General features: G+C 38.3%; 1 protein-coding gene across 2 annotated transcripts; it reads left to right on the top strand.

Annotated features, from left to right (window-relative positions):
- The first annotated feature begins 4,206 nt into the window (after positions 1 to 4,206).
- ZNF831 (zinc finger protein 831) lies at positions 4,207 to 24,547 on the top strand. 2 transcript variants are annotated; one of them, XM_055722803.1, is made up of 6 exons: positions 4,207 to 4,424; positions 13,546 to 17,824; positions 18,698 to 18,840; positions 20,505 to 20,668; positions 21,344 to 21,495; positions 22,744 to 24,547. In XM_055722803.1, exons 2-6 carry the CDS (start codon positions 13,550 to 13,552, stop codon positions 23,599 to 23,601), a joined length of 5,592 nt encoding a protein of 1,863 aa, XP_055578778.1. In that variant the 5' UTR covers positions 4,207 to 4,424; positions 13,546 to 13,549; the 3' UTR covers positions 23,602 to 24,547. The 2 variants fall into 2 exon arrangements, with proteins under 2 accessions (XP_055578778.1, XP_055578777.1); XM_055722802.1 differs by lacking the exon at positions 4,207 to 4,424 and adding an exon at positions 8,944 to 9,066.
- The last annotated feature ends 580 nt before the right edge of the window (positions 24,548 to 25,127 follow it).

Consider the following 25,127-nt stretch of genomic DNA (forward strand, 5'->3'; position numbering starts at 1 on the left):
AGGCATTTTGGAAGAACTGAATCTTCAAAAAAAGGCTTTCCTTCAGCTCTACCTAGCTGATGGTATCAAGAGCATCCCTTTGTAGTGGGAAGGAAAGTATATCAATCAGTTCAAAATTTTAAATTATTTTGTGTCTATAGCAATAAAGAGCTGGATACTAAGCTACAAGAATGCAGGGTTTCCTTGACAACATGTTGAGAAAAAACATAACTACATAAAAACTTATGGGGAAAATAAAAAAAACCCAAACCATAGATGAGTTGGCTGAATGGTGTGGCACATGGGTTTAGGGATGTGACTGGTACTGGGCTGAGGTCACAGTGACGGGAACGCTGTCTTTCATCAGTTCTAGTTACTGATGCTTCCTTTTACTGTTTTTGACATTGATCTGAAAGTGTGTTCAAGTGATCAGTGACCCTGTCAAATTCCAGTCTCTTCTTCTGTACATTTAAGGTAGTGTAGCTGGAGCTTTTTAGAACATTTCTGAATACTACCAGAAGTTCTGAAGTTACTTGTTTTTCTATGACAAATAAGAAAGAGATGAAAAAATGAGTATGACTATACACTAGTTTGTGCATGTGTAAAAAACACCTAACCTTGCTGACTTGAGCTGAAGCAACTGTTCCTCTGAAAGCTAAATTGCTTTTAAGTGCATCATAATTGTAATTACCCATATTTATGATGCGATATGCCTGAAAATACTATAGCTTATTACTCCAGAAGGATAAAACACCTGGAAAGACCCTTCATATTCCTCCTGCAAAACATCTGTTTTGTAGAAGAGGCACCATAACACCCTCTGCTTTTTAACCTTTCAACTGTCAGCAAAAGAGTGACTTGAGCAAGGAGGAGGAGTTGGAGCTCTCTTCATCACCTCCCTATCACCTGGTACTTCAGAAGCAAAGCTAGAATCGTGTCTGCTTTTTCTCTCAGATGTCTAAGTTTTTTCTTGGGTTGCAGACTATTCTTGTGAATTAATTTATAAAACAGTCTTTCACTAGGCCTGCTTACGGTGAATTAATACTAAAAAGCCAAACCAAATAAAACCCAAAATCAACCCTGTATGATGATTCAGCATTTAGAGTCTTACCTGAAACACATTAAATCTAAATTTGGAAAAAAGATCTGTCGGATTTTAATGGAAGATGGTTTGAGGCTAGCTTTTTCTTTCTTTCTTTCTTTTTTTTTTTTTTTTTTCTCCTCCTTTGGGTGAGTGTCTATGTGTGCAGCTCTGCTGTTGGGGTGTGAAAATAATCCAAGCACTTTAAAGAAGAAAATAAATTCTTAGTGAAACACTTAGGTTGTATGCACAACCAGCTGAACCTTTCAGTTTTTCTGATTACCTTACCATTTTCTCAGCAGCCCTTGAGTCTTTTCCCTATGGGATCCATTAGTTTTGCCTTATGTTTAAGTTTTTTCCCTTGTACTGGGTTTTCTTTGGCAAGTAGATCTGTGTTTGCTTCTAATGAAGCTGTGCCTCTCCCTTTTGTTGTTCAAGCATGTATTTGTCTTTAAGTTCTTTTCTCTTGGACGTTTTTTTTTTCTCAGTATGGCCTAAGGGTTATGCTCTTCTTTAGAGTGGTGGTTCTTGCTGTCTTGAGAAATAGATGAAAATTGCCCTGTGGATCTTCGCAGTTGTTATGTAGTATTGATATGAGGGTAATAGTTGGCTGTCCAATTTACTAGTATGATTTAATTCCTCCTGCTTTGAATATTTTTTTTATATTCAAATTTTTCCAAATTTTTAATACTTGCTTTAAGAAGTCTGTCAATTTACAGAGCTGTGATCTTTGGGGGAAAAAATACCATGTTATGTACCATAGTTGAAATGTGCCTTTGGTTGAATGAAAGTTGTGTAGGCAGCCACGGGTTCTGTACATTCAAACTTAAGAGTTCACATCTATAAAAGAAATATTGGTATTTGTGATAACCAATCGCAATATTATGTAATGATTCTTCATGGGAATTAGTCCTCAGAGGAGCATTAGGTGCGTTTAGAGATTCCAGATGTGACTTTATCTGCACCAAAGTGGCCAGCACCAAGGCAGAAACGCTGAATGCTGCAGTGACTTGGAAACAAGAGCACTGCAGAGTCACTGGACATAGTTGTCCATGACATACTGAGACAAAAATGAGCAACATATATACCTTTCAGAATTACTGCTTCAGGCTATGTGTTTATTACACTTCAAACTGGGTCAAGAAAACTGTCATTTTTTTTAGAAATATGAATTACAGTAACAGATTCAAATGATACCACTCATTAATAATTCACAGGGTTTCACTGGGCAAAAAGTGTCTCCACTGCGCAGAAAGTACACAAAGTTTAATTCAGAGTTTGGAGAAAGACAAAGTAATAAATAAGGTAAAAATCTGTCTTTTTTACTTCTATACACACAACAAAATTACAATGCTAGGAAAATTACCAGTTTTACTGAACTGATTTAAGCAATTTCAGTTTGCAGTCTACATCATGTTGTACAATTACACTCAGTCTGCTTGAAAGTAACCCTGTGGGGAGCCATTTCTTTTCTCTCGAAATAGGCACTTTTCTGTATCAGCTGAGGCCACAGACATTTCTCTGGCAAAACTTTCCTGGAGCTGACCTCAGCTGTTAGTTTATACATGAAAGAAGAATTTAAGCTTCTACTGTGGTTAGTAGCCAGACCCCACTTAATACCAAGTCAGCCTGTACGTCTGTGTGTTAGAGGTAATATCTCTTTGATGGTTTTACTGGACAGATACAGAACTGAAGATCCTCTTTCATTCACCGTAGTGTGATTCATTGTTTAACTACCTTTATCGGATTAGCAGTCTGAGGTCCTCAAGTCCAGTCTTGCTGGTTTTACTCACACGCTGAATGCTGCTGGTTTGGCATTCAGCTCAGGATCCTTGGGACCGGGCTGCTTGCCTCACGCTGTGGCCGGGAGATGGGGTGAGGAACTGCCCACTGTGCACTAAATAGCAATATGGGCATCACCACGTGTCTCCTCTCTTTCCCACCCCCCTCTGCTTATGCATCCAGTTGCCCTGCTTTTTATTGGCGGCACAACACCAAATGCAATATAAATCCTGTTTGATTTGGGGCTTATTTGAATGTTTGAAAAAGTACACACCTAAACCATCACAATCGAGAATGCATGTGCTTTGTGTCCAAGCACATCATCTTCAAGCTGGATGTCTTCTGTCATCCATACATGAAGATAAGCATTTAACAGGTACTGGTCCCTTCCTATCATGGGCCAGCCAAGTCATAAAGGTTCCCTGAAGTTTTCAAGCTCCGTTCTAAAACTTCTCTCTGTTTCACTCTTTGTGGCCGTGTTTGAGAAGTGTTCTTGCTTCTCTAACAAAGAACTTCCACCTGTCCCCACAATGAGAGTGTATTCGCAACCATTTATATTCACCTTTTCTTGTGCCAGCAATTATACTTGAGCTTAAACAGCATTTTCAATCTCATTTCCTGATATTATAGCCCCTTTTGCCCTTCCTTGCCCCTTTGTCTCGCTCCTGCTGGTCTCCTTTCTATCTACTGGTTACAGCAAACATTCAGGTCTGTTCTCTGTCCAGCTGGGATTGGTGAGCCTGATGCACTGCTAGATGCTGTACAAAAACGGGCTGCCAGGGTGTCCCGGGTTTTCTTGGCTGTGTTTTGTGGAATATTCAAGGGAATAGTCATGGTCTAAGATTTCCTACCTGGCCAGCTGTGGAGTGGCTGCTATGTCTTATTGTACCATGCTACTCTGTGCTGCTGAGATTTGTGTACCTATTTAGCATGTTCAAAGGCAGAAATACAGGTGTCCTCTGAAGACTTCTACTGTGGAAATCTGGATGCCTTTCGAAGTACAAGGTCTTGTAGGTTAATTAAAAAATAGCAAAAATCAGAACAAAATGTTCACACTATGTAAAATCAAAACCCATCCTAAATACTTAATTTACCTTTTTTAATTTAGAGGCTGAGGAAGAAACTTGACTGGATTACATCTGTTGAGTTGAAAAAAATAAAAACAACATACAAACCTTAGAAAAAGATAAAAGAAAAAAAAAAAGTAATAATTTTTCATTTGTGCCTGATGGGGTTGTGTTGTGTTTTTTTTTAACTGTTTGCAAATCTTCAGTGTAATGGTTTGAAACCCAGTCGTGTCATTTCTTTACGCCCACACACAGAGCTGCAGTAGTGCAGACACTGTAGCAGGCAAACCATATTACCAGCATCGGCCATTAAAACTCTTCCTACACCAAGCGTGGGCTGACTTCACCCCCTCCTCTCTTTGCACACACCCCACCACCCACCCTTCAATTTTCAAATGCTTAAAAAAAAAGAGAAGAGAAAGACACTGAAAAAAGAAAACAGGATGCTTCTTTTGTTTCAACGCTGTTCCAGGGACCCGAACCTCTCCACCTGCCTGTGAATTGGCCACCTAAAGGTTAGCAAGTGTTTTGTTATCATTTTATATAGACAGAGATATAACTAAATTTTAGGTGGTAAGAGAGAAATTTTAAACTTATAATTCTTTCAATGTGGTGGTTCTTTCAGTTAGCAATGAGCAAGATTTTTTCCTAAAACACAAAGCATTTTAGTACTGGCCCCACTTCTGTTTTTAAGAGGGCTTTAATCAGTATTTTTTCACCATTTAGTCTAACCTCCTAAACTTTAAAAGATGGATTAGGGTTATTATTTTTCTGTTAGAGCAACCTGTTGATTACAGACTGCTGGCTGGAGGTTGTTAACTCTTTCCTAACAAGGGAAATGCACAGGATCAAATTAGATGAAAGGACAAAAGAATGGAAATCCTTTGAGATTTTTAGATTTTTTTAAGCACTAACAATCCTAATTTTTTCACTGTGAAGCCAATAACAGTGTTACAAAACCAACAGATATGTTAAATATGTTTCTTTTTAGAAAGAAGTGAGGTAAATTTAAAATAAAGACATAGAATAAATCAGAAAGCATTTCTTATGACTGAAGCTGAGAAAAGTAGCAGCATGAGAAGTAGAATAGGAAATGTTCTCTGAAACAAATTGCATGAAGAGATCAAAAAAGCCAATACAATGTTTACTTACACACTATAATATATTTTAGCTAACAGTGTTCTTACTGATTTAAGCCTTTTGAATGTTTTCATTTATGGATATTCAAGAAAAGGAGAATCAAAAAGATAGAAAACTGTATAATAATGATCAAAATGGTGCTATTCTAGAATGAAGGAAAGGTATTACCGATCACATTCCTCTTAAAAGGTTTTAACACTGCATTCTGGTACAGTGTTTACAAAAATAAAAAATAAAACAATTTCTCTGATATTATGTAATTGTGGAAGTACAGTGTCAAACATATTTGTCCTCAGGGATGGCACAAGAATTTCAAAGTTCAATCAGCACGTTTTCTAGTTTTTTTGCACTTTTATAACATAGGAAGCAGAGCAAAACTTCAGGAACAATGACTTCTTAACAAGCAGCAAGATTTCCCAAAGTCAGAATCTGAGCAAGAATTGCTATCATTGAAAGATTATGAGCGTTTCAGAAAATCAGGGAATTATATATTTTCAGTCTAATTTTGCATGGCACTAAGGCTCTCACCTTGGCCAGTAAGGTTATAAGCAGCCTGCACACTGGTGGTGGAACTTGCCTTCTTGTAAGATCAGACACATCCCTTAAGAACAAGTGAAAAGGTGGAGTCAGTACTTCTGTTATGAGACATTTCAAAGTATGAAGTCAAATTGAGAAAAGAGCAAAGGCAGAAATAGTTTTTAAGTAAAACAAGATTAACAGTCATTTCTGGGCTAATCAGGAAAGGTGTCAGTTCCATTTTGCTAATTTGAATTGAGGACTAGAAAGCACCAGCATTAAGGTACACTCATAAACACTTAGGTCAAACAAGTAGTTTAAACTGCCTGCCCAAAATTTATTTCAGACCCTATGGTTCACTATTACTTTATTGTACTAATATTTAAGTAGAAGTTTTGTCTAGTCAATCAAGGGAGTTCTTCGTACACACTGGCACGCTGTGCTAGCCACCAGTGGTAGACTAGCGACTGGAAATGCTAATTCCAGGATCTGTATCTTCTGCTGACAGTGAGATATTGTGTGCTGTTCTCAGCAGCATTGGCCTCATAAGAAAAATTAATAGTTAACGATCCTATAAGATACTTTCTTTTCATTTAAGGTTGCAAGGTACTGTAAGGTACTTTAAACCATGTAGTTGGCAGGATCTTTGAAGTCTATCATTAGTATATTAGTATATTAGAAATCCTTATTAGTATAGGTATTACTCAATTGCACCTTTGACTAAAAATGACACCTGGAGGTGTCTTTGAAGGATGCAGGGTTTCAGACCCCTGGGAGGGAGCTCTTCCCGCAGATTCCTGGAACCTAGAAATGTATACCAATGGTCTGTGGGTCTGTCGTCTCAAATCCTGATTGAGACATGAATTGAGAGTGAAGTGCCCTGTAGCACCACATACTCCCTTGCTGTGTAGTACCTGACAGTACGCTTATCTTCACACATAGTTAAAATAGATATTTTGCTGTATATTGAGCCAACTGAAGTTAATTGATTTTTTCTGAGCAGGATAATATTTTTGACTTAACTGAATGTAAGTAATCTTTCATAGAGATTCCAGCTTAGGAAGTGACACCCAAAAATAGATCAGTTGAAAAGAGAAAGCAAAAATCACTTAAATTTCAAATAGAACTAATGCAGCGTAATACTGGTCCTCTGTGTTAAGTGTACAGTTCAAATTACTTTCAGCCACTGCAGCAACCTGTTCATCCATACAAATGGGAAGGATCACAGGATGCTGTGGAGTCAGTCTGGCTCCAGAGTCACTTATTCAAGATTTTAGATCATGCTTCAAGAGATTCTGCTAAGCCCTGAAACCTGTCTGATAGTGGCAAACATTCATGCAGTCACTTGCTCTAGTTGTAACTTGCTATATTTAGGTAATGCCTCTAACTCAGGAGAAGTCTGCAGTTTTAGCCTTTAGAATTTGGTATGTTACTGAGTATTCTAAATAATGATTTAAAAAACTTAAATATGTTTATATAAGTTGTTACTTAGTTCCAGCATACTGCTGGGACTATTAGTACTGTTTAAAACAAGTGTCCCTTTTAAGTAAGTTCACCTTATCTTCAGATAATAATAGTCTCAAAGTGGAATAAATTATAATGGACTTCAGGTATGTGATAAAACTGAAGAGAAACTGATTTTGACTGGTTACTTAAAATGCCCGTAATCATGTTTGTATGGTTTGATTCGTGCCAGGATTCTGTTCTAAGACGTGCATCTTTTTGTCTCCATTAGTTTGTTGATTGTAGCATGCAATAATCTTCCAGAAGATCTCACCTATATATAAGAATCCATTCCTTTAGGAAAGTGTCTCCCAGCAGAGCTGACACTAGTTGCTGCATATAGTTTTACCCATATGGACAGAAGGAATCTGCAGATCAGCAGCATGAGTCATTGAAAAGCAGTTCACAGTGTCAAGTAGTTTTCTAGATTGGCTGATGTTAAGCATTTGCAGTGCCATTACCAATTACTGGGAGCATTTCAGGGAATAATAGAAACTCGAAGGATTTTAATTAACAATACTAGGCCCTGTTAAGAGCTTTTTTGCCCCCTGAATAACTAAATAACAGGCAGGAAAGACAGGAACAATAAGAAATATTTCTACACCTCCAAAATTAGGTGCCTACTAAAGCAGGGTCCAGGAACAAACTGAAAGCAATACAAACAACGGGCAAAACTCTCCAAGATCAATAAAGCCGTGCAGGATGAAAATCCATCGACACCTCTGGTGTTAGTCCATCATCTGAATTACTACAAGAAAGGCCTCCACTGCAGCAGGTATCGGACAGTCATTGCGTTACAGTTTCCCCACTACCCGGTTTACACCACACAGGCTCCAGCTGTCTGAACTGGGCAGGTGCTCCCCACAGCCAGATCAAAAGCCACACCTTCCAAAATGCAGTGTGCCTAAGGAATTTTTACAGGCCAGATATGCTGATTTTGTAATATTATAGGGAATGCATATTCCACTTTGCGATTTACCTGGTCTCATAACAGTGGAGGAAGTAGCCATCCCAGTCCATGTTGTAAAGAGGTGTAAAGATGTAAAAAGCATCCTGTGATCCTTCCCATTTGTGTGGATGAACAGGTTGCTGCAGTGGCTGAAAGTAATTTGAACTGTACACTTAACACAGAGGACCAGTATTACGCTGCATTAGTTCTATTTGAAATTTAAGTGATTTTTGCTTTCTCTTTTCAACTGATCTATTTTTGGGTGTCACTTCCTAAGCTGGAATCTCTATGCAAGCATAAGGAACTGCTGTGCCCCACCCCCCCACCCCCGTCCACCCTGGCTCTGCTGACTGCTTTACCTGAAGGCTCTTCATGAAGCCAACCCACAAACAGCATCTCTTAAAAAGATCTTTTTACTTCTCTTGACTGTCCCCTATGCTGTTCTCCCTACAGCTTTTAACAACTTTAGGGAGGTTTGTTGAGCGTGACCTAAACACTTGTAACATTCCTGAAGTATTTTCCCTGCTGGTTACTGCTTTCCACCCCACCGCAGGGCACTGTTAGAAGCAGCTGGTGGGTAATACCCATGCTGGGTAAGTTTAACATTTCATATGTAGCAAGTATCTTCTCTCCACCACTGTTTTCTTTTCCAACACATTTTAAGAGAGAGCTTTACTCTAAAGTTATAATCAAATTACCCTTAGGGGTATAAAGAAAAAATTCTACCATTGCGTCAGCGTATGTCACTGAATGGCACAACATAATGCAGTGTACGAAACACCTGCGTTTCAAAGGCAGCTGATTCTGCTTGTAGGTTCCTACATGAATACTGATACAGGATACGAAGAGACTGAAATGCTACTTCATTTTCTTCTGTTTCATCTCTTCCTGTTTTTTGAAGGTTGTTACTGTGACACCAATGTAAAAAAAAAAAAAAGAGAAACCCAACTTCCTACTTCTAATCTGTTTCAAGTCTTTGTCCTTGTTTCTGCTTGCATCAAGTATTGACAGAAATGAGACTTTTGCTGAAATGCCTGGCTCAATAAAAGGTACGTGAGCTAAAATTATTTACAGACTAGAGGATTCCACTTCTGTATGCTTTCTGGCATTACATTTAAGGTAGGGACTTCTAGTATAATATACCATAATTATGTATGTTCAGAATGTTGAAAGGCTGCTTCTGTGTGGTACAAAAATAAACTCACTCTGCCATGTCTACAGATGATACCTGGAGACCAAGCCAGGGGATTGAGCACTGCATCTGCTTAAAAACAATGGTGCTCCTCTCAATGGTGTGTCAAAAAATTCTATGTAAGTGCAGGAAATAAGTAGTTACATGTTTAATGATTTTATTAACAATGATGGAGAGTTGCCAGTGCCTTTATACATGCCATGCAGAAGACAAAAATCTTTAGCTTGTATAATCCAAGATTATTATAATAGTGCTGATAAAATGAAGCAAGTTTTAGAAAATGTATTTGGAATTCAGGAAAAAAATTATATAGAAAAAGAGGAACACATTGGATTTAAAATGAGTTTCTACACCACCCCCTTTTATAAGAATACTTTATATTTGCATATAGAATAAGACAGTCTCTGCTACACTGATTTGTTGTCTGACACTACTCCACTTTTTGACTTTTCAGTGTTCCACACACTTACCTATGGCGTGTACCTGAAAGTATAATTTAAACCAGGAGCATAAGAATTGTATTTAAATGAAATTTTTGTTGACCAGTTTTGATAGCTAAAGAAACTAATTCAGAAAATGTTGGACTGGCCAAATCCTGGTTTTAGTTTAATTTATTGGAAATTTTTCCTTATCTAATTAGGATAAAGTTTTTATACTAGTAGTTCGATGCCACAAGTTACAAATTGAGCTCAGGACATCAGATTGATGCTCAGTACCACAGCCTGGGGGGTAACCAACAAAAGAAGTTTTTCTACTTCAGGCAAGTACTTCCCAGAATTAGCCTTGGGGTAGAATTACTTTGAGAGAAGCTATTTTTGTCAATGTACAATGAAATACAGTGGCTTTTTTTGGTAGAAAACAACAGATGTGAAAAGTATGATCGTATTTGCCAGAGTAGAATACAAGCCACAGAAGTTTCACTTGGGAAGAAAGTATCCTTTGTTTGCTGTGAAAAGCAGCAAACTACCACAGCTGGTAGAAATGTATCATTAAACTCTTAAAAGCAATGAGCTTGTGTATCACCATTTAGTTTAATTGTTGAGCATTCGTTAAAACTTTCCTTTAAATTTTCTGTAATCAATTAGGTATTTTCTTTGTAGAACATTACACAGCACTGAAATGATTCTCAGAATAACACTGTATTTTGGGCCCTAGAAACTTAATAGTATAAGCAAAATTACACAGAGAGTCTGGTAATTTGGAACTACAGGATTCGTATTAAAAACATCTGTCCACCACTAGTCCTACTAACTTACAGGCTGGCCTTGAAGGGCCCAGCAACTCTGCATGCACATGAGGAGATTCAAAGAGAGAACATCATTTGTGACACTGCAGCAGGCTTATCGAGGTGGAAATATAAATTCTGTGTTTCCACATTTTTCTTTGGGGGAAGGAGGGGAGCATAGATACTGTGACTTGTTTCGTATGATGTGGTGCTTGTTCGATGTTCTAGCTCTGTGGTATTCAGACTTCACTTCTCTTCTTTGAGCCTTGTCTCTGTAGCATATTTTTGTCCCCTTGACACTTCTTTATTTGCACATCTTTGGACAAACTACTGCATGCTTAATATCATTGGCTTATGTCTTATCACTTGCTGCTGTTTTCATTGCATGCTGTGTTTAAATTGCTGTAAATTAAGGTGACTGTATAGCTTAAGAACCATCTTAAATGGACTTGAAATGTCTATAACCTCACTTTGCAAATTAGAGAAATCTACTTTTATCCCACAGTGCTAACCACACTGCATAATATAGATCATAATTCCTTTAACAAACCATATTCTTTTAACATTCTTTCATCAGTATAGTCAACACCTGTATTATAAAGCCACTTAAGTCATCATTCCATATAGAAACGTCTGAAGTGGACAAGAGAAGTGCATGCTTGATAACAGTTTTATTTATAAAATTAATGAGAAAAGAGGACAGGCAAAATCTAACACATTGCTGTGCTCAGATCAGGTCTTTTTATGGGTTGTTTTCTGGGATTTTTATTACACTCAAATCTTCGGGTGAAGGCAAAGAATCCCACCAGGCACTGATACCTTTCCCATAAACGGCCCAGCCCTGAGATCCCTGCAGTTGGTAGCAAGTTTCTCGGTTTCCTCAGTGGCTCCTCAGCAGTTTTGCTGACGCATGTAATGCACGCAGAGAAGCTAATGGCCTTGCTCATGACCAGAAGGAAAGTCAGAGAACACATCCCAGGGACTGCATTGCTGATGTTTTCTCCACTTTTCCAATTCTTGGAATAAGCAAAGCAGATCAGAGACAAACTGGAAGAAACCTTAGCTGTGAAACAGAAGTTGCCAGCCAGCCACAGAACTTCCAGAAGTGGTGCAGTGAGAAGTGCAGAGTAATAGCTACTGGGTTCTTGGTACATTACTTTTCTGTTGCTCAAGGAGCCAGTTATTTACAGTTGCATTGTGAACTACATGTAGGGATGAAATAATCAGTCAGATTAAAGGCAATACCCTAATATACAAAACTTTTTCCTTTGCAGAAGACTGATAACCAAGAGGGTTGCTTTATCTTTCAGTTTCATTTTTTCCCCCAATATACTTAATATGAAAACTACCTGAATTCCTAGTCTATTTGTTAAGATGCTAATTACATTTAGTACTGAGCATGTAACTTATTGACCTCAACCTATTCCATTTGATCATTAATAGAAAGTTATTTTCCCATTTTTTCATGTGATGTAGGTCACTTGTTTTTAGCTGTGAAGTAACAGAACTTTGCTTGAATCTCCATCCAACTTTATATCAACTTACCAGCTTTATTAGCTGCTCTAACAGTAACTGAGGAATACTCAAAAACAATTGCATGTATTATTTCAAAAATTCTCAGTAACTACAAGCAACAGAGATTTTGCTTTGAAGACCAGTAACATTGTGTGTGTGTGTGTGATATGGTACCCGTCCAAATATCAAACAACATTTATAAATAATTTTTTTACTGTTGTTCAGTAATGATTACCTGTTAAAATGGTCCATGGAAGGTACAGAAGCACCACTACAGATTATGCAGTGAGGCAACAAATTGCAGATTTCACACTTAGCCACTGATTATTATATTGCAGACAGGGTTTTTATGACGGTTTGCACAAGAACCGCCTATTATTCATAACAGCCAATGGATACAGAGCTGTGAGAACAGCTGAGTAAGAATGTGAATAAACATTCACATATCTCCTACTTTTCACCCAAACTATAATTACAAGAGGTTATGCTGATGCCTCTATCCACTCTTCCAAAGATAATTTTAAACTACCTTATTTTAATAGCTTCCTAGTTTGTTTCTAAGAAAGAAAAAGACAAAACAAATTTTTGTTAAAATAAGTAGTCTGTACCAGCACCAACCCTGAATGTATTTGGACAGATTTCATAAGAATAGGTTCACTTTTTCCAAACGCTGTGTCTACAAAATGTTTTCATCTGGCATCAAAAGCATCTAAAAATTAGCAGTATACCATAATACTGCCTTTAATTAGACAAAATTCATTAGGGCTGCACAAAAGACAGCTTTAATTTATTCCATTATTTTCCTATGATACCATCTTTTCTGCTTTGTCCATATTTATGTAAATCTCACTTGTAAAACATCAGTTTCATTTTGTTCACCTACTTTCATTTTGCATCACTTATTGCAATGTGTTTAGTCTTAGCCCATTTAAATTGGGGAAACACAGATAATAACACAGCCATGTTTAATGTCCTGTGTTTGGAACAGGTTGCTCAAAGAAGCTGTGAAGTTTTTATCCTCAGAAGTTTTAAAAACCAGACTGGATAGCACCCTGAGCAGCCTCACCTGACCTCAGTGCTAACTCTGCTTTGAGCAGGTGTTTGGGCTAGAGAGACCTCCTGTGGTCCCTTCTAACCCTGATTGTTCTCTGTATCTATATTAACATTTATAAAGGTAAATTCTTAAATTAAAAAACATGGTACAAATATGGAATGGGAATATGGTTCAAGAAAATGAAACAAAATCAAAATCAGAAAAAAGAAATCAAGAAATGAAACAAATATTATTTTTGGGATGCTGAGAGCCTCCACTTGCAACTCTGATACTCAGATGTAGTTTTAATACTTAGTACTTATTGTAGGTTTTAAGTGCAATGTTTAATGTTCTTTACACTGTACCAAATTTTAATTCCTAGCTAAGAATTGAAAGATGAATCAATTTAATTGGAAAATGTATTATTGTCTGTACAATGCCTGTATACAAGATACATCATATTATTAACTGCTAGCTTTCCCAGTCCAGCAGTTTTTGAAAGTATTTTTGTTTTATTTTGCTATCTGAAGTTTCCTACTTGTTTTGTTTCCCCTGCCTTACAGATACATGAGCATATGGCAGATAACTCTTGAAATGGAGGCACAGAAGCAGCCTGGCTTTACAGCTGCACTAGCAGATCGACCAGTCCCAACCTCTTCCCTTCAGCCTGTGCAGGGTTCTTCAGATCTCAGTCAAGGCAGTGTGATTCCTCAGCAGGAACAAGCTCTGTCCCAACCTGTGTACCTAAAAGCCCTTACCATACCGCTGTACCAGCCCGTCCAGGCAGGATGCTTTCAGCCAAACAGTCAGTTAGTGACTGGCAGGAGCTGTGTGAATCTCGACAGCAGTAACATACCTCTAATCCTGAACCGACTTGTTCCTTCAGAAGGCACAGATCAGCCTCAGCCCGTTTTTCAGAAACAACTTGGGCAAACGCTAACACTGAACATAGTGAGCACGTTACCAATTTTATCATCGCCCAATTCTTGTGTAAATGCATCTTTTGGAAGCCCAGGAAAATCAAAAAAAGCTGGGAAATATATCTGCAAACACTGTGGACGAGATTGTTTGAAGCCAAGTGTCCTTGAGAAACACATTCGCTCGCACACAGGAGAAAGGCCCTTTCCATGCACCACCTGTGGTATTGCATTTAAAACTCAAAGCAATTTGTATAAACACCGAAGAACTCAAACACATGTCAACAATACCAGACTTCCCTCAGACTCTGACAACAGTGGTGTGTTGGAGCAAAATGAGAAATCAACAGAGAGCATCACCTCACAGCAAGGCAGCAAACTACTTAGTAGCACCTGTGAAGACAAGGGGATGCAGATGAAGCAAAGGAGTTCAGAGACCAGTGCTGTAACAGACACCAAGAGACTTCATGACCTTTCACCACCAGCAACAAGCAATTCACCATTTGCTTCAGAAAATCAAGAAACAACAAATCAGTCCCTTAGTTCAAAGGCTAATCAGGGGGTTCCTGAAAGAGAACCTCAAAGTTTATCATCTCCAGGAGCTTTGCCAAATGGTCAGTGCCAGAGAGAGAAGACACAGGAGCAAAGAATTGCAACTGCCAATAAGCATATTCAGTTGCAAAGGCAGCAGGCAACCTCTTGGGAAAAACAGTGGGATTATAAGCCATTTGACTGCAAGCTAAAGAAGTGTGAGAGCACTGACTCAGGGTATCTGTCACGCTCTGATAGTACAGAACAACAGATGGCATCATCCAGCCCGTTGCATAGTCTCTATGAACACAGCACTGAACTGGAAAATGAAAACGCCTTCAGCAGCTTAAGGTGTGCCTTCAGAAGCAGCGCCAAGCCAGAGGCAGCTGAGAAAGCTACAGCCTTGATGCTCGAGAAAAAGAGGCTGGAAGAACACATTTCAAAACTTATCTCTCATAACAAAAGTGTGGTGGATGATACCCAGTTAGACAACGTCAGGCCCAGAAAAACGGTCCTTTCGAAACAGGGCAGCATTGACCTGCCAATGCCGTATACATACAAAGACTCTTTCCATTTTGACATCAGAACTTGTGATGTAAATAGGAAAAAGAATCTTTTCCTTTGTTCAGCAAAATCTACCTTTGCACCCCTAGAAAAAGGCAAGCCAATGTTTTTTCATTCCGTTCCCACCCAGTTCTCCACAACGATAGACACCACACCAGTTACACGGAGCAACTCCTTGCCAGTTGTGGAGGGCACAAGAATGGTCCGTGACAAAGCAGGTTGCTCAAAGCCTCCTTCTCTTACTAAGCAGTCTGTAAATACAGGCACTGCTGGTTTGCTGCCTAGCAACAATCTTGCTGCAAATTCGGTGGATTTTCCTAATAGCCATCCCCGAGCTCTAGTCAGACAAACAGCAGTGGATGATGTGCCACTAAGTAATGTGGCTGATCATCCTCCTCTGTCAGAGGAGTTGCAAGGAAGTCAAAAGCTTGGGGCTGGAGAGGTAATCAGTGCTAAAAATAAGAAACCCAGTCAAAGGAAGTTAAAGATGTTCTCTCAAGAAAAATGGCAAATGTATGGAGATGAAACGTTTAAGAAAATCTACCAAAAAATGAAAAGCAGTCAAAATGCCAAGAAAATTAAACAAAGGGGGAATAAGATTACAGATATTACAAGCTTCACTCCTGATTCAAAGGAATCAGTCAGCAGTACTGAAATTACTGAGGAAAGAGATGGCAGGAGCTCTGTCACTGACAGTCTCTCCTCCCTTGTGACGACAGGTTTAAACACTGGTAAATCAGAAACCTGTGGTAACAGTGATCGTATCCTACAGAATGTGTCCCCCAGGAAAACTGCAGAGAGCTTAACCTACCTAATGGAGACATCACATTCGGTAAATGCTAGTGCACGTACCGTAACGAGCAAAACTTCTAAAGAGCTTGGTGGCAGTGACACGGAGAAGTACACAGCTGGCAGCAGCACAGTGCTAGCTCCAAGCAGTTGCGAGCTCAGGCTTCAAAATGTTCAGTGTCAGCTGAACACTAACAGCAGGAACAATGACTGCTTGCCAGTACAGAGTACCAAATGGGAAAAACCAAGCCCTGGGAAAGAATCCAGTCCATTGGAATCAGATTGTGAGAGCACATCAAACAATTATGGAAACCATAGCAGGAATAAGGAAACGGGCCAGCATGCCCTGATGCCCCTGTGGGTCCATTGCAACAACACAGAAGCTGCAGGGAAATCCCAGACTTTACCGTCAGAAAGAAAAAAGCTGAAATTTGAAGTGGAGAAGACACAAAACATTATTTCAAAGTCTTGCCCTAGTCCCAGCAGCAAAAACAATGCAGAAACTGATGCAGACAGAGTCTATTGCACTAGCACTCAGTGTCTTCCCGCAGCACCGGTGAAATTCTCCAGAACTGCAGAAGAGCAAAAATTAAGCAAAGGAATTAATGAATCCACTGGAGGCACTGAGAATGTAGAGTATATGAAAACAAGCGAACTCTCCACAAAAGCTCTTAATTATAGTGATATTAACCTTCTTTCACATGCAGCAGGTATCTCAAAAGCTTCATTTGTGGCATTTTTAGGGCCTGAATTAAGGGGAAGTGATTGCAGCTCTTTTGCCTTGCACAATGCAACAGATGAAGATGTCAAAACCTGTCTTAAGAAAACAGGAGCGAAAGTACCATTTTCCAATGACAATGCTGTTGACCTGCCTTCTAAAATTCATCATCTGCAATCTGGTCATTTAAATTCAGTCCCACAACAAAATGCCTTTTCTCCAAAATATATCCTTAAATTGCCGCAAGACAGGAGAGCCTCAGATGTGTCACTTGTGCTTAGTTCAGAACAGAAGTTTACACCTTGCACATCTGTGACAGACGCTTTAAGGAACACCCCCTGCTCTTCCAGCAGTGGATCACTCAGTTCTCCTTCTAATGATGTGTTTTGGTCTCCTTCAAAAGTTGAAGTGAGACAAAAGGCCAGCAAAGGAGAGCTACGATGGAATGTACATGCAAACTGGAAAACTCCAGTATTTTGTTCACCAGTCAAGTCAGAAACAACAAATACCTTAACCACAGCAGATAACAGCTTTTATAACCAAACCTGCAGGCAGCAGGATATTGTAAGAGATGCTTGGAAAAACAAACAGAACAAAAATAGATTAAATTATCAAAGGCAAACAGAAGAGAAGTGGATGAGCATAACTACTTCCTCTACACAGACCCCAAAGAAGAAAATATGCTTTACTTCTCTGTATACAAGTAGTTTTTTAATATCAGCTGACATTAAAGAAGAGAGAAAGGTTTTACATCATCTTTGCTCAGGAAGTGACTCTTTGATAATGACATCAGCTTCTAGCGAGGGTGCGGAGCCAACCGTCATGGGAGGGGACACAGGTGGAAGTCCATTCATCCTTAAGGACATTTCACCAACACTGCAGGACATGCAGCATTTTCAGAGCTCAACAGACAACCCCACTTATTTTTGCCATTCCTTCGGCACTTATTATTGCCACACTCTCACCACTCACTGTAAAGAATTCCCAGTGCTACCCCACAATAATCTGACTTGCTACTCTGGAGGTTTAACAGTATCAAGCATGAAGAGCACCTTCCCATCACTAAATGCTGAACCTCGATTAACTTGGTGTTGTTTAACAAGAAGCCTTCCTCTGCCTGCTGAGCAGAAGGGGAGTGCGGACTCTGCTTATTCCTCCATGCACACCTGCCACAAGGAATCTAGCAATGAATGCACACTGTCAAAGTACGATATTTCTATTTTCAAAATGAAAAATATTAGCAAGACTGTGGCATACGGCTTAACAAACAGGAGTTTAAAGACATTGATTTCATCCCTTTCTAAAGGACAACAGGTGCAGGAGGTAATGCCAATAACCCTATTTCCTTTCTCAAGAGGGTAATTGTCTGACACCCCCCACCCCCCCACCCCCTTAGAAAAATAAAAGAACTATCTAAACTATATTTATGGACATTTACAGACATTTTTTGATACAGAATTAACAATTTAGTTTTTTATAAGAGAAGTTACATTCATTCAATGCATGAAAAATACATGCTTTTGTGCAAATATTTGTTTCTTTCACTTGAGAACTTCAGTAGGAATGCTGTCTAGTGAGAAAAGTGTATTTCTATTTCTTGATTTTTCCCCTTATGAGTATACTTTATATTCTTCTGTATTTATATCCTTCTGTAACAGCGTATATATCTCACTGTTTTAATTTTAAATGAATATTTGAATTAGAGTAGGACTGAAGTAGACCGTTAATGTCAAGACTTCATTATGCTTGGAGGTACTTGGAGTCAAAGACAGACTATGTACTGGATCTCTTATCTTTTAGATACACTGAAATGTCAACCAAAATTGCATTAATATCCTGTAAAGTGTTTAAGGCTTGGAAGGTGTTTTAGGTAAGTGGAGGTAGACTGGTCTATCTGTACAGATCCTAGAACAGCTGTAAGACTAAGCTTATTTTTTATATAGGAACAAGAACACAAAAGAACATACACTATTTCTATATAGATCCACAAAAGCAGTGAGTTGTTTGATTTTATAAAAGTAGATGGACAAATCGATTAGAAAAAACTAACAGACAAATTCTAGGAAAAAATCAGAGTTGTGCTATTTAACTGCTATGTTATTCAGTGCTATTTAAAAAGAGTGTAGATTTCCAATCTCTCAGTTAATGTGATTCACAATTTTCATGTACTTAACTTTTTCCCAATATTTTCAACAGTTAAGCTCGGCAGCTCCTGGTGGTGCTTTCAAAAATATTTCAGAGCAAAAGCAGAAAACAGTTGTTTGCAAAAAGGAAAAAGTCTCAACAAAAAAACTCAAGAGGAGCCACAAACAGAAAAAGATTAAAGTCACCCCAAAATGGTAAGGAATATGGTTTTCAGCTTGCCTAGATACAGACATGATTTTGCTAAAAGGGTGTAAAAAGTCCAATATGAAGTCACCCCCAAAATCCAACCTTGTCAAAATGAGGGGAAAAAATAAATTTCAGAAAGAGCTATTCCCAGACTGCAAAGGTTCCACAAAGGTGAACTATAAAACACGTCAATATATTGTGTATTATCAGGAACAGACTTTTCTAAGCAGACCAGACATATACCAAAGAAAGATGATGACTGGCCAGTTGACTCTTATTATGCTTGAGATATGATTCTTATCTGTCAAAACTGTCAGCAATTACTTTTGTTTGAAGGGAACCAAAATACTTCAGTGTTTAATCCTGTTACAGCTAAAAGCAGTGTGCGAGAAGACCCTTTTGTCCTCAGAAGATCTATATCTTGAACTTGTATTCACAAGAGAATGCAGAACAAATATCAGGTTCTGAGACAATCTAACAAACCCATCTAGTTTAAAGGATCATTTGGTTTAAATAAAAAGCAGGAAGAATTTGAGTATAACACTGTCAAAGGCACATTGTATCAATCAGTGCAGTTTCTCCTTGTTTAATGGGAGATCGTATCAGTGGAAGATTTAGCCTCTAGTCTTTCAGGAGTGTGGGGCAGCAGAATGTCTGATTAATTGCTTCAAGAAGAAACACGTTGTGTGCATACAACCTTCTGATTTTATTTCATGACCAGAATCAGACAGAGTGCCTTCCTTGTGGACAAACCAGTGTCAGTAACTTAATCACCATGACGAGTTTGGCAAGCAGTACTGCAATTTTGAAGAATCGTAAGAACAAAAATAGAAGACTCGGGTCTATGTTGTTCAGTCTAGTGACATTCTTCTATGACTTTTTTCTGGTTTGGTTTTTGGGTGTTCTTTTTATTTCATCATTGGTTTTTGGTTTTTTTTCCCCTGCTGCTCTCACAGTTTCTTTATTTGCTATAGCAAATAAGGACAGGGACTCAATTAAGAACAGGGTCCTGAAAGCTCAGGTCATACATATTAGTAGCTAACTGGCCAAACTGTTAATTATGAAATGTAATATATTTTTCTCATACACCAAACACCCGAATAAGCATGCCTTTTTAGATTTAGTCATTACTCTGTCTATAGTGACTGATTCTATTGATGTAGGAATGGGACCTGCCAATGTACTTTGGTCTCAGTCATGAAGAGTAAGATCTAGCTAGAGTAGAAAACAAAGCAGAGTTGGATTAGTCAGTGCCAGTTCCCTAAATAATTGAAATAGTTATGTTATTCATTAGTGATAATGAATAGGTGGCACATAAGAAGTGAAAAGTAAAAAAGCCAACAACAGTGCAATCTCGGGTGATTCCTGTGCGATTCAGGTCTTTACGAAATACGTTATTTTAAAATTCCAGGTATAGGAAAAAGGATCTATTATTGCTGAACCCTTTTCTCTTAGCAAACCATGGATTTACTGAATCCTACCAAGGAAAAAAAATAATTAAATAATTGTGCGTCTCTTGCCTAAAATCCTGATTTTTTTTTCAGTCAACGTAAACATCTTCACAGTAGTAAATTGCTATTAGACTTAAACCTGATGATGTGTTATTGTTCTACTCTGGCTGCTTTTAAATCACACGTACTTGTTTACCCATTCAATGCCATTGGCAATGCAGGTACAGAGGGAGGCACGTGCATGGATATGCTCAGTTGAAAATGAGCCAACTAAGCAAGCGGCATTGTTTTCCAAATGGAACACTGGATGCTTTGAAAAAGGGCTGTTCATCACAACCCTGTAAATTTAGTAAGAAGTGCCATTCTCCTCAACCAAAGGTACAAGGTAAGTATTTTGGATATTTTTTAATGTATTGAATGTTTAATTTGTAAGAGAATGAACGCTAGCAGTATCTCTGATATAAACCTGTTCCACATGGAACTGCAAAACCACTTTTGTCCTTTAGCATGTTCCGTGAATAAAAATACAATAATCTTGCACATTTTCAGAACTGAATGCACCGTGACACTTCATACACATCGGTGAATTTGACAGTTAGGAGGTTTTGAAAAACACATAACCTTCCACTAGAAGCCTAGACAGTTTTAAGATGGATCTTTATCAGTTTTTGAAACAAGACAGTATGTTTGCAGTATAAAACAAGTTTGGTGTGATGACTTGCTTTCTGTGTTTCAATGACCAGCCCCCCATTTAAGTAGCAGTATTAACACAAATGATGTTTATGCCACAACCATCTTGGAAGCGGGCACAGTACCTTGGGCTTGTTCATAGCAGATATGAATAGCCGTTACTTTGCAGGACAGTAATGGCCAATAAAAAAACACCCCAAACCAAACACATAGAAATAAATGAGAAAATCTATCAGGCTTTGAATAAAGATTTATAGAAAAAATAAAAACATAGAAGCTAGTCCAGTGATATGTTGTGAAATTTAGTAAGGTCTAGCATGGGGGGGAAGTAAATATCAAAGTAAAAGTTTCTTCAACTTCTTTTCAATAGAAAATTACCTACACCAGCAAAAAGACACACCTTGTTCCACCTCAGACAAGCCACTTTGCAGAAGGAAAAAAGAAGGAAAGAATAACTCAGGAATATCTTCCCATACTGAAAATCTAAACCATGTTAAACAAAAAGACAAAATGGATAAAAAAGTAGGTATTGTACCTTAATTCATGTATTACTTTCTGTTGAAAGAAAAGATATTGGTGAAACTTGAATTATATTCAGCTGGTTTGAAGTTTAATTTGAGACTACTTTGTGTCACAGCGTTTGTTTAAAGATGTGTTAAAGTTTTTTGGGGGTTAAAATATAATTAAAACTTACTTATGTTAGAATTAGCTTTTTTAAAAGAACAATTAAACTTGCATCAATCGAAAAGGATATTTCTTGTCCTTATTGTCAGAGGACTGATTAGCACTGATGTTGGGGGTGCCAGTAGATGCAGCGCAGTGTCCTGAGACAGAGACAGTAAGCTTGAAATCAGAAAAGTGAGGAGGGTGGTAATGGCCACACAACGGTGGGAAGAGCGTGTATCCAGCATCACAACTGAATTTCTTTAGCCCTTTTGGAAGGCAGTGCTGCTGTGGTTTGAATGCTACCAACAGCTGCATTAGTGAGAGGGGTCCTTAGACACATCTGCATGTGCTGCAAATGATGCTGTTGTGTGCAGTGTCAGCACAGCTCATGGCAGCATTCTGTGCTTATCCTAATTATACTTTTCCCTGGACTTCTGCCGGCTGCACTTGAAGACACAAAGTACTGAGCCAGACTGCTGTTATGTAGCATGAGCACTGGTACTTCATGTAGCAGAAGCAGTATCATATTTAGGAATGTAATAAGTGATTTTATTTCCTGCATCTCTTGCCAATCCTCAGACATTGCAATATTTCTTACATATTCATCACAAAGACTTTCCCCTACACTGCACAAACACCATCACAATATGTATATTAAAATATCTTAATGAAAAGAACATCATCCTGGACAATACATAAGAATGCAGCTTGAAACCCCTAAGTCCTATAATCTATAAATTATTGGCATGGTCTGTCACCTACCCAAAGGGAAAAAAAAACAACCCCAAACCTAAGGAAAAAAATACATCCTTTACTACGCCTCCCACAGACATTGGGAGAAAAAAATAGTTTTCTCATCAAAAGAGGGGTGAGTAACTTGGTCTGAAGAAAAAAAATAAATAAAAAGAGTACAAATATAATCAAAGTTGTATAAATAAAGGTTGATATTATGCTTAATTACTCAGTTGATGTGAGTTATAGTAGAGGTAAATTTTTTCTACTGATATAGTCAGCTTAGTTACCATTGCACTTTTATGAAGGATGGAATTTCTCTGGATTGAAATACTTAAATGTAAATTTTTTCCCCCTCCCTAATTTCTACAGGACATTTCTGGGCAAATCAGGAAACACACAAGAACAAACTTCTCATTTCAGAACATTACAGCTCCCCTGGAAATCTCTGTGACAGCTCATTCCTTTTCACCCACCGTCAATACAGCCGTGCAGCAAGTCAGCAGCGATGTGGAAATCTGCTGTTTAGTGACACAACCGCTTGTGCACCAGCGATCAGTACCAGGGGAGTCACAGCTAAATGTTCACAGTGACTCAATGGCATCTTCTTTTTGGTCTTGCCCTTCTGATTTTACAAATTCAGGCACAGGTGACAAACTTGACAGCACAAACTCAGAGACTACTGGTCCTCTTTCCTTACATCTAGAAACAAGCCAGGAAAACATACTAAATGTAGAGTCAGAGAGTCAAAGATTGGGTATGTTAGACGCGGTGATCCAGGCCTCGGGAAATGAGAAACCTCCAGCTGAAGAAAACACATATTCGCCTCCAAAAGAAAACTCAGCTCCCGGTTCCCAGCCTGCATGTTCACATTTATTTGGCTCAAAAGCTGAGTCTCTCCCTGAGTCAGTCCCAAGGGCTGCATTACCCAGTACTGCATGCACAGAGCGGGCAAACTTTTCTCAAAACATCCTTGACCTTCACGGCAGTGCAGACAAGAATGGAACCCACTTGCAGTCCAACAGCTCCAGAAAGCCACACAGTACAGCTACTACTACCACCTTTAAAAAGCCCCCAATTACTCCCAGGTCCCCGGAGTTCAAGACTTGCTCTGCAACGCCTTCCAAGACGTACAAAAAGAGAGGTTTAGAGATGATGAGGAAGCAAACCAGAGTTGAGTACGATGACACTAGCAGTGATGACGAAGATAGGCTTGTTATAGAAATATAGCAGATAGGCTGCTAACAAGATGTTTATATGATGGCCCATTACAGAAGGAAGTACCACGGATGTTTGATCTGTATTTCTGAAGCACCTTACAATCAGAAAAGCCATTCCTCTGTGCAATAGGCAGCATTCTCTTCTGAGGAGTCCTTTCTTTCAAGGACTCAAACTTTTTCAAAAAAGCTTATTTGAAGCAAAGAGGGAGCTGGCATCACACATTTAAGTGCAAGTGGTAAACTTGTGTTTATGAGGGGTTTCCAGCATTGTTAACATTCTTACCAGTCGTGTGTAATTCCCACAAGTGCTAGCTGCCAGTGGCTATATTATTAAAAGGCTGCAGTGTGTTTATTTACTACCAACAATACAATAGCAGCAGCGTCCTCAGTACATGAGCTAAGATTTCCTGGAAGGCTATGGATGTATTCTCTTCTAGATACTCTTTTTTTTTTTTTTTTTTTTTTCCAGTCACTGCCATCTGTACTGGGAGTGACACACTGGCATTAAGGGGAAGATCTGTTCCCTAAGTATCTGTGATATTGGAAGAGTCTGGAAAAATGCTGACCTTTTTCCATGTTGCACAAATGTTAATGCTTTTTTGTGACAAATGACACAAGCATGCTTTGCTTTGTGTTTTGTGCCTTTTATGCCAAGATTTGCTCAAATATTCTTGATTTCTAGTCGGAGAATATGGGTGTTAGCTATTGATATCTCCTTGTAAAATTTCTGACAAGGATTTTCACATTATATTCATCACATTGTGCTCCAACTGATGTAATCTGGAATGTTCCATTTTTATTGTAATCTTAAATTTAACTGCAATGATGCTATTTTATTGAGAGTAAAGAAGCTATATGGCATAGATTGCTTTCTTTTTTTAACAGAAAGTTTTGTGCTACGAATTCTAAAATTTACTGGTTTCTATGTGAATAAATAATGAGATATTTTAATTTGACCAAGTCTACTCACTTGCTTGATTAAACTGATCAACATTAAAAACATGCCACTTCTACATTATAGTCACATTCCATACTTCTTATATTGTGAGTTATACATAGGGTTTTAAAGATTAACCTACATGGGATATTTGGAATTGCTTTTATTTTAAACATGCACAGGTAAGCTTATATAGCTCATGCTTACAAAGAAATCTAGTATACTACATGAGAAAAATAAATGCATATGTGCAAAAAGATGCCAAAACAGCTAACAGAGATAGAACAAGTCCCATGCAGTTCTTGTGTTTTCAGATGTCTTACAAACGTGCCAAGACTTGAGGTTGTCCATACAGAGCTTCACCTTTAGCCTCAAATTATTTTCATAATTTTATTGTTGGTACAGAATACAAAAATCATGATCAAAATACCAATTCCCCATTCTAATGTGTAAAAAAAACCCAAACCAACAAACTTAGGAAAAAAACCCCTATCTTCCACAATAAAGGATAAATCATGAAAGATATTTTTCCTTTTCTAAAGAAGTTACAATATTACATCAATTACACCAATAATTGGTATCAGGACTGCAAGGAAAAA

This window comes from Falco cherrug, chromosome 10 (assembly GCF_023634085.1).
Source record: "Falco cherrug isolate bFalChe1 chromosome 10, bFalChe1.pri, whole genome shotgun sequence".
NCBI lineage: Eukaryota > Metazoa > Chordata > Aves > Falconiformes > Falconidae > Falco > Falco cherrug.

Bases quoted from the DNA above. Each gene is read 5' to 3' on its own strand.
- ZNF831 (XM_055722803.1), top strand. From the start codon at position 13,550: ATGAGCATATGGCAGATAACTCTTGAAATGGAGGCACAGAAGCAGCCT. The intron at 17,825-18,697 runs GTAATGCCAATA...TATTTTCAACAG, and splicing joins AAGGACAACAGGTGCAGGAG to TTAAGCTCGGCAGCTCCTGG. The intron at 21,496-22,743 runs GTAGGTATTGTA...TAATTTCTACAG, and splicing joins AAGACAAAATGGATAAAAAA to GACATTTCTGGGCAAATCAG.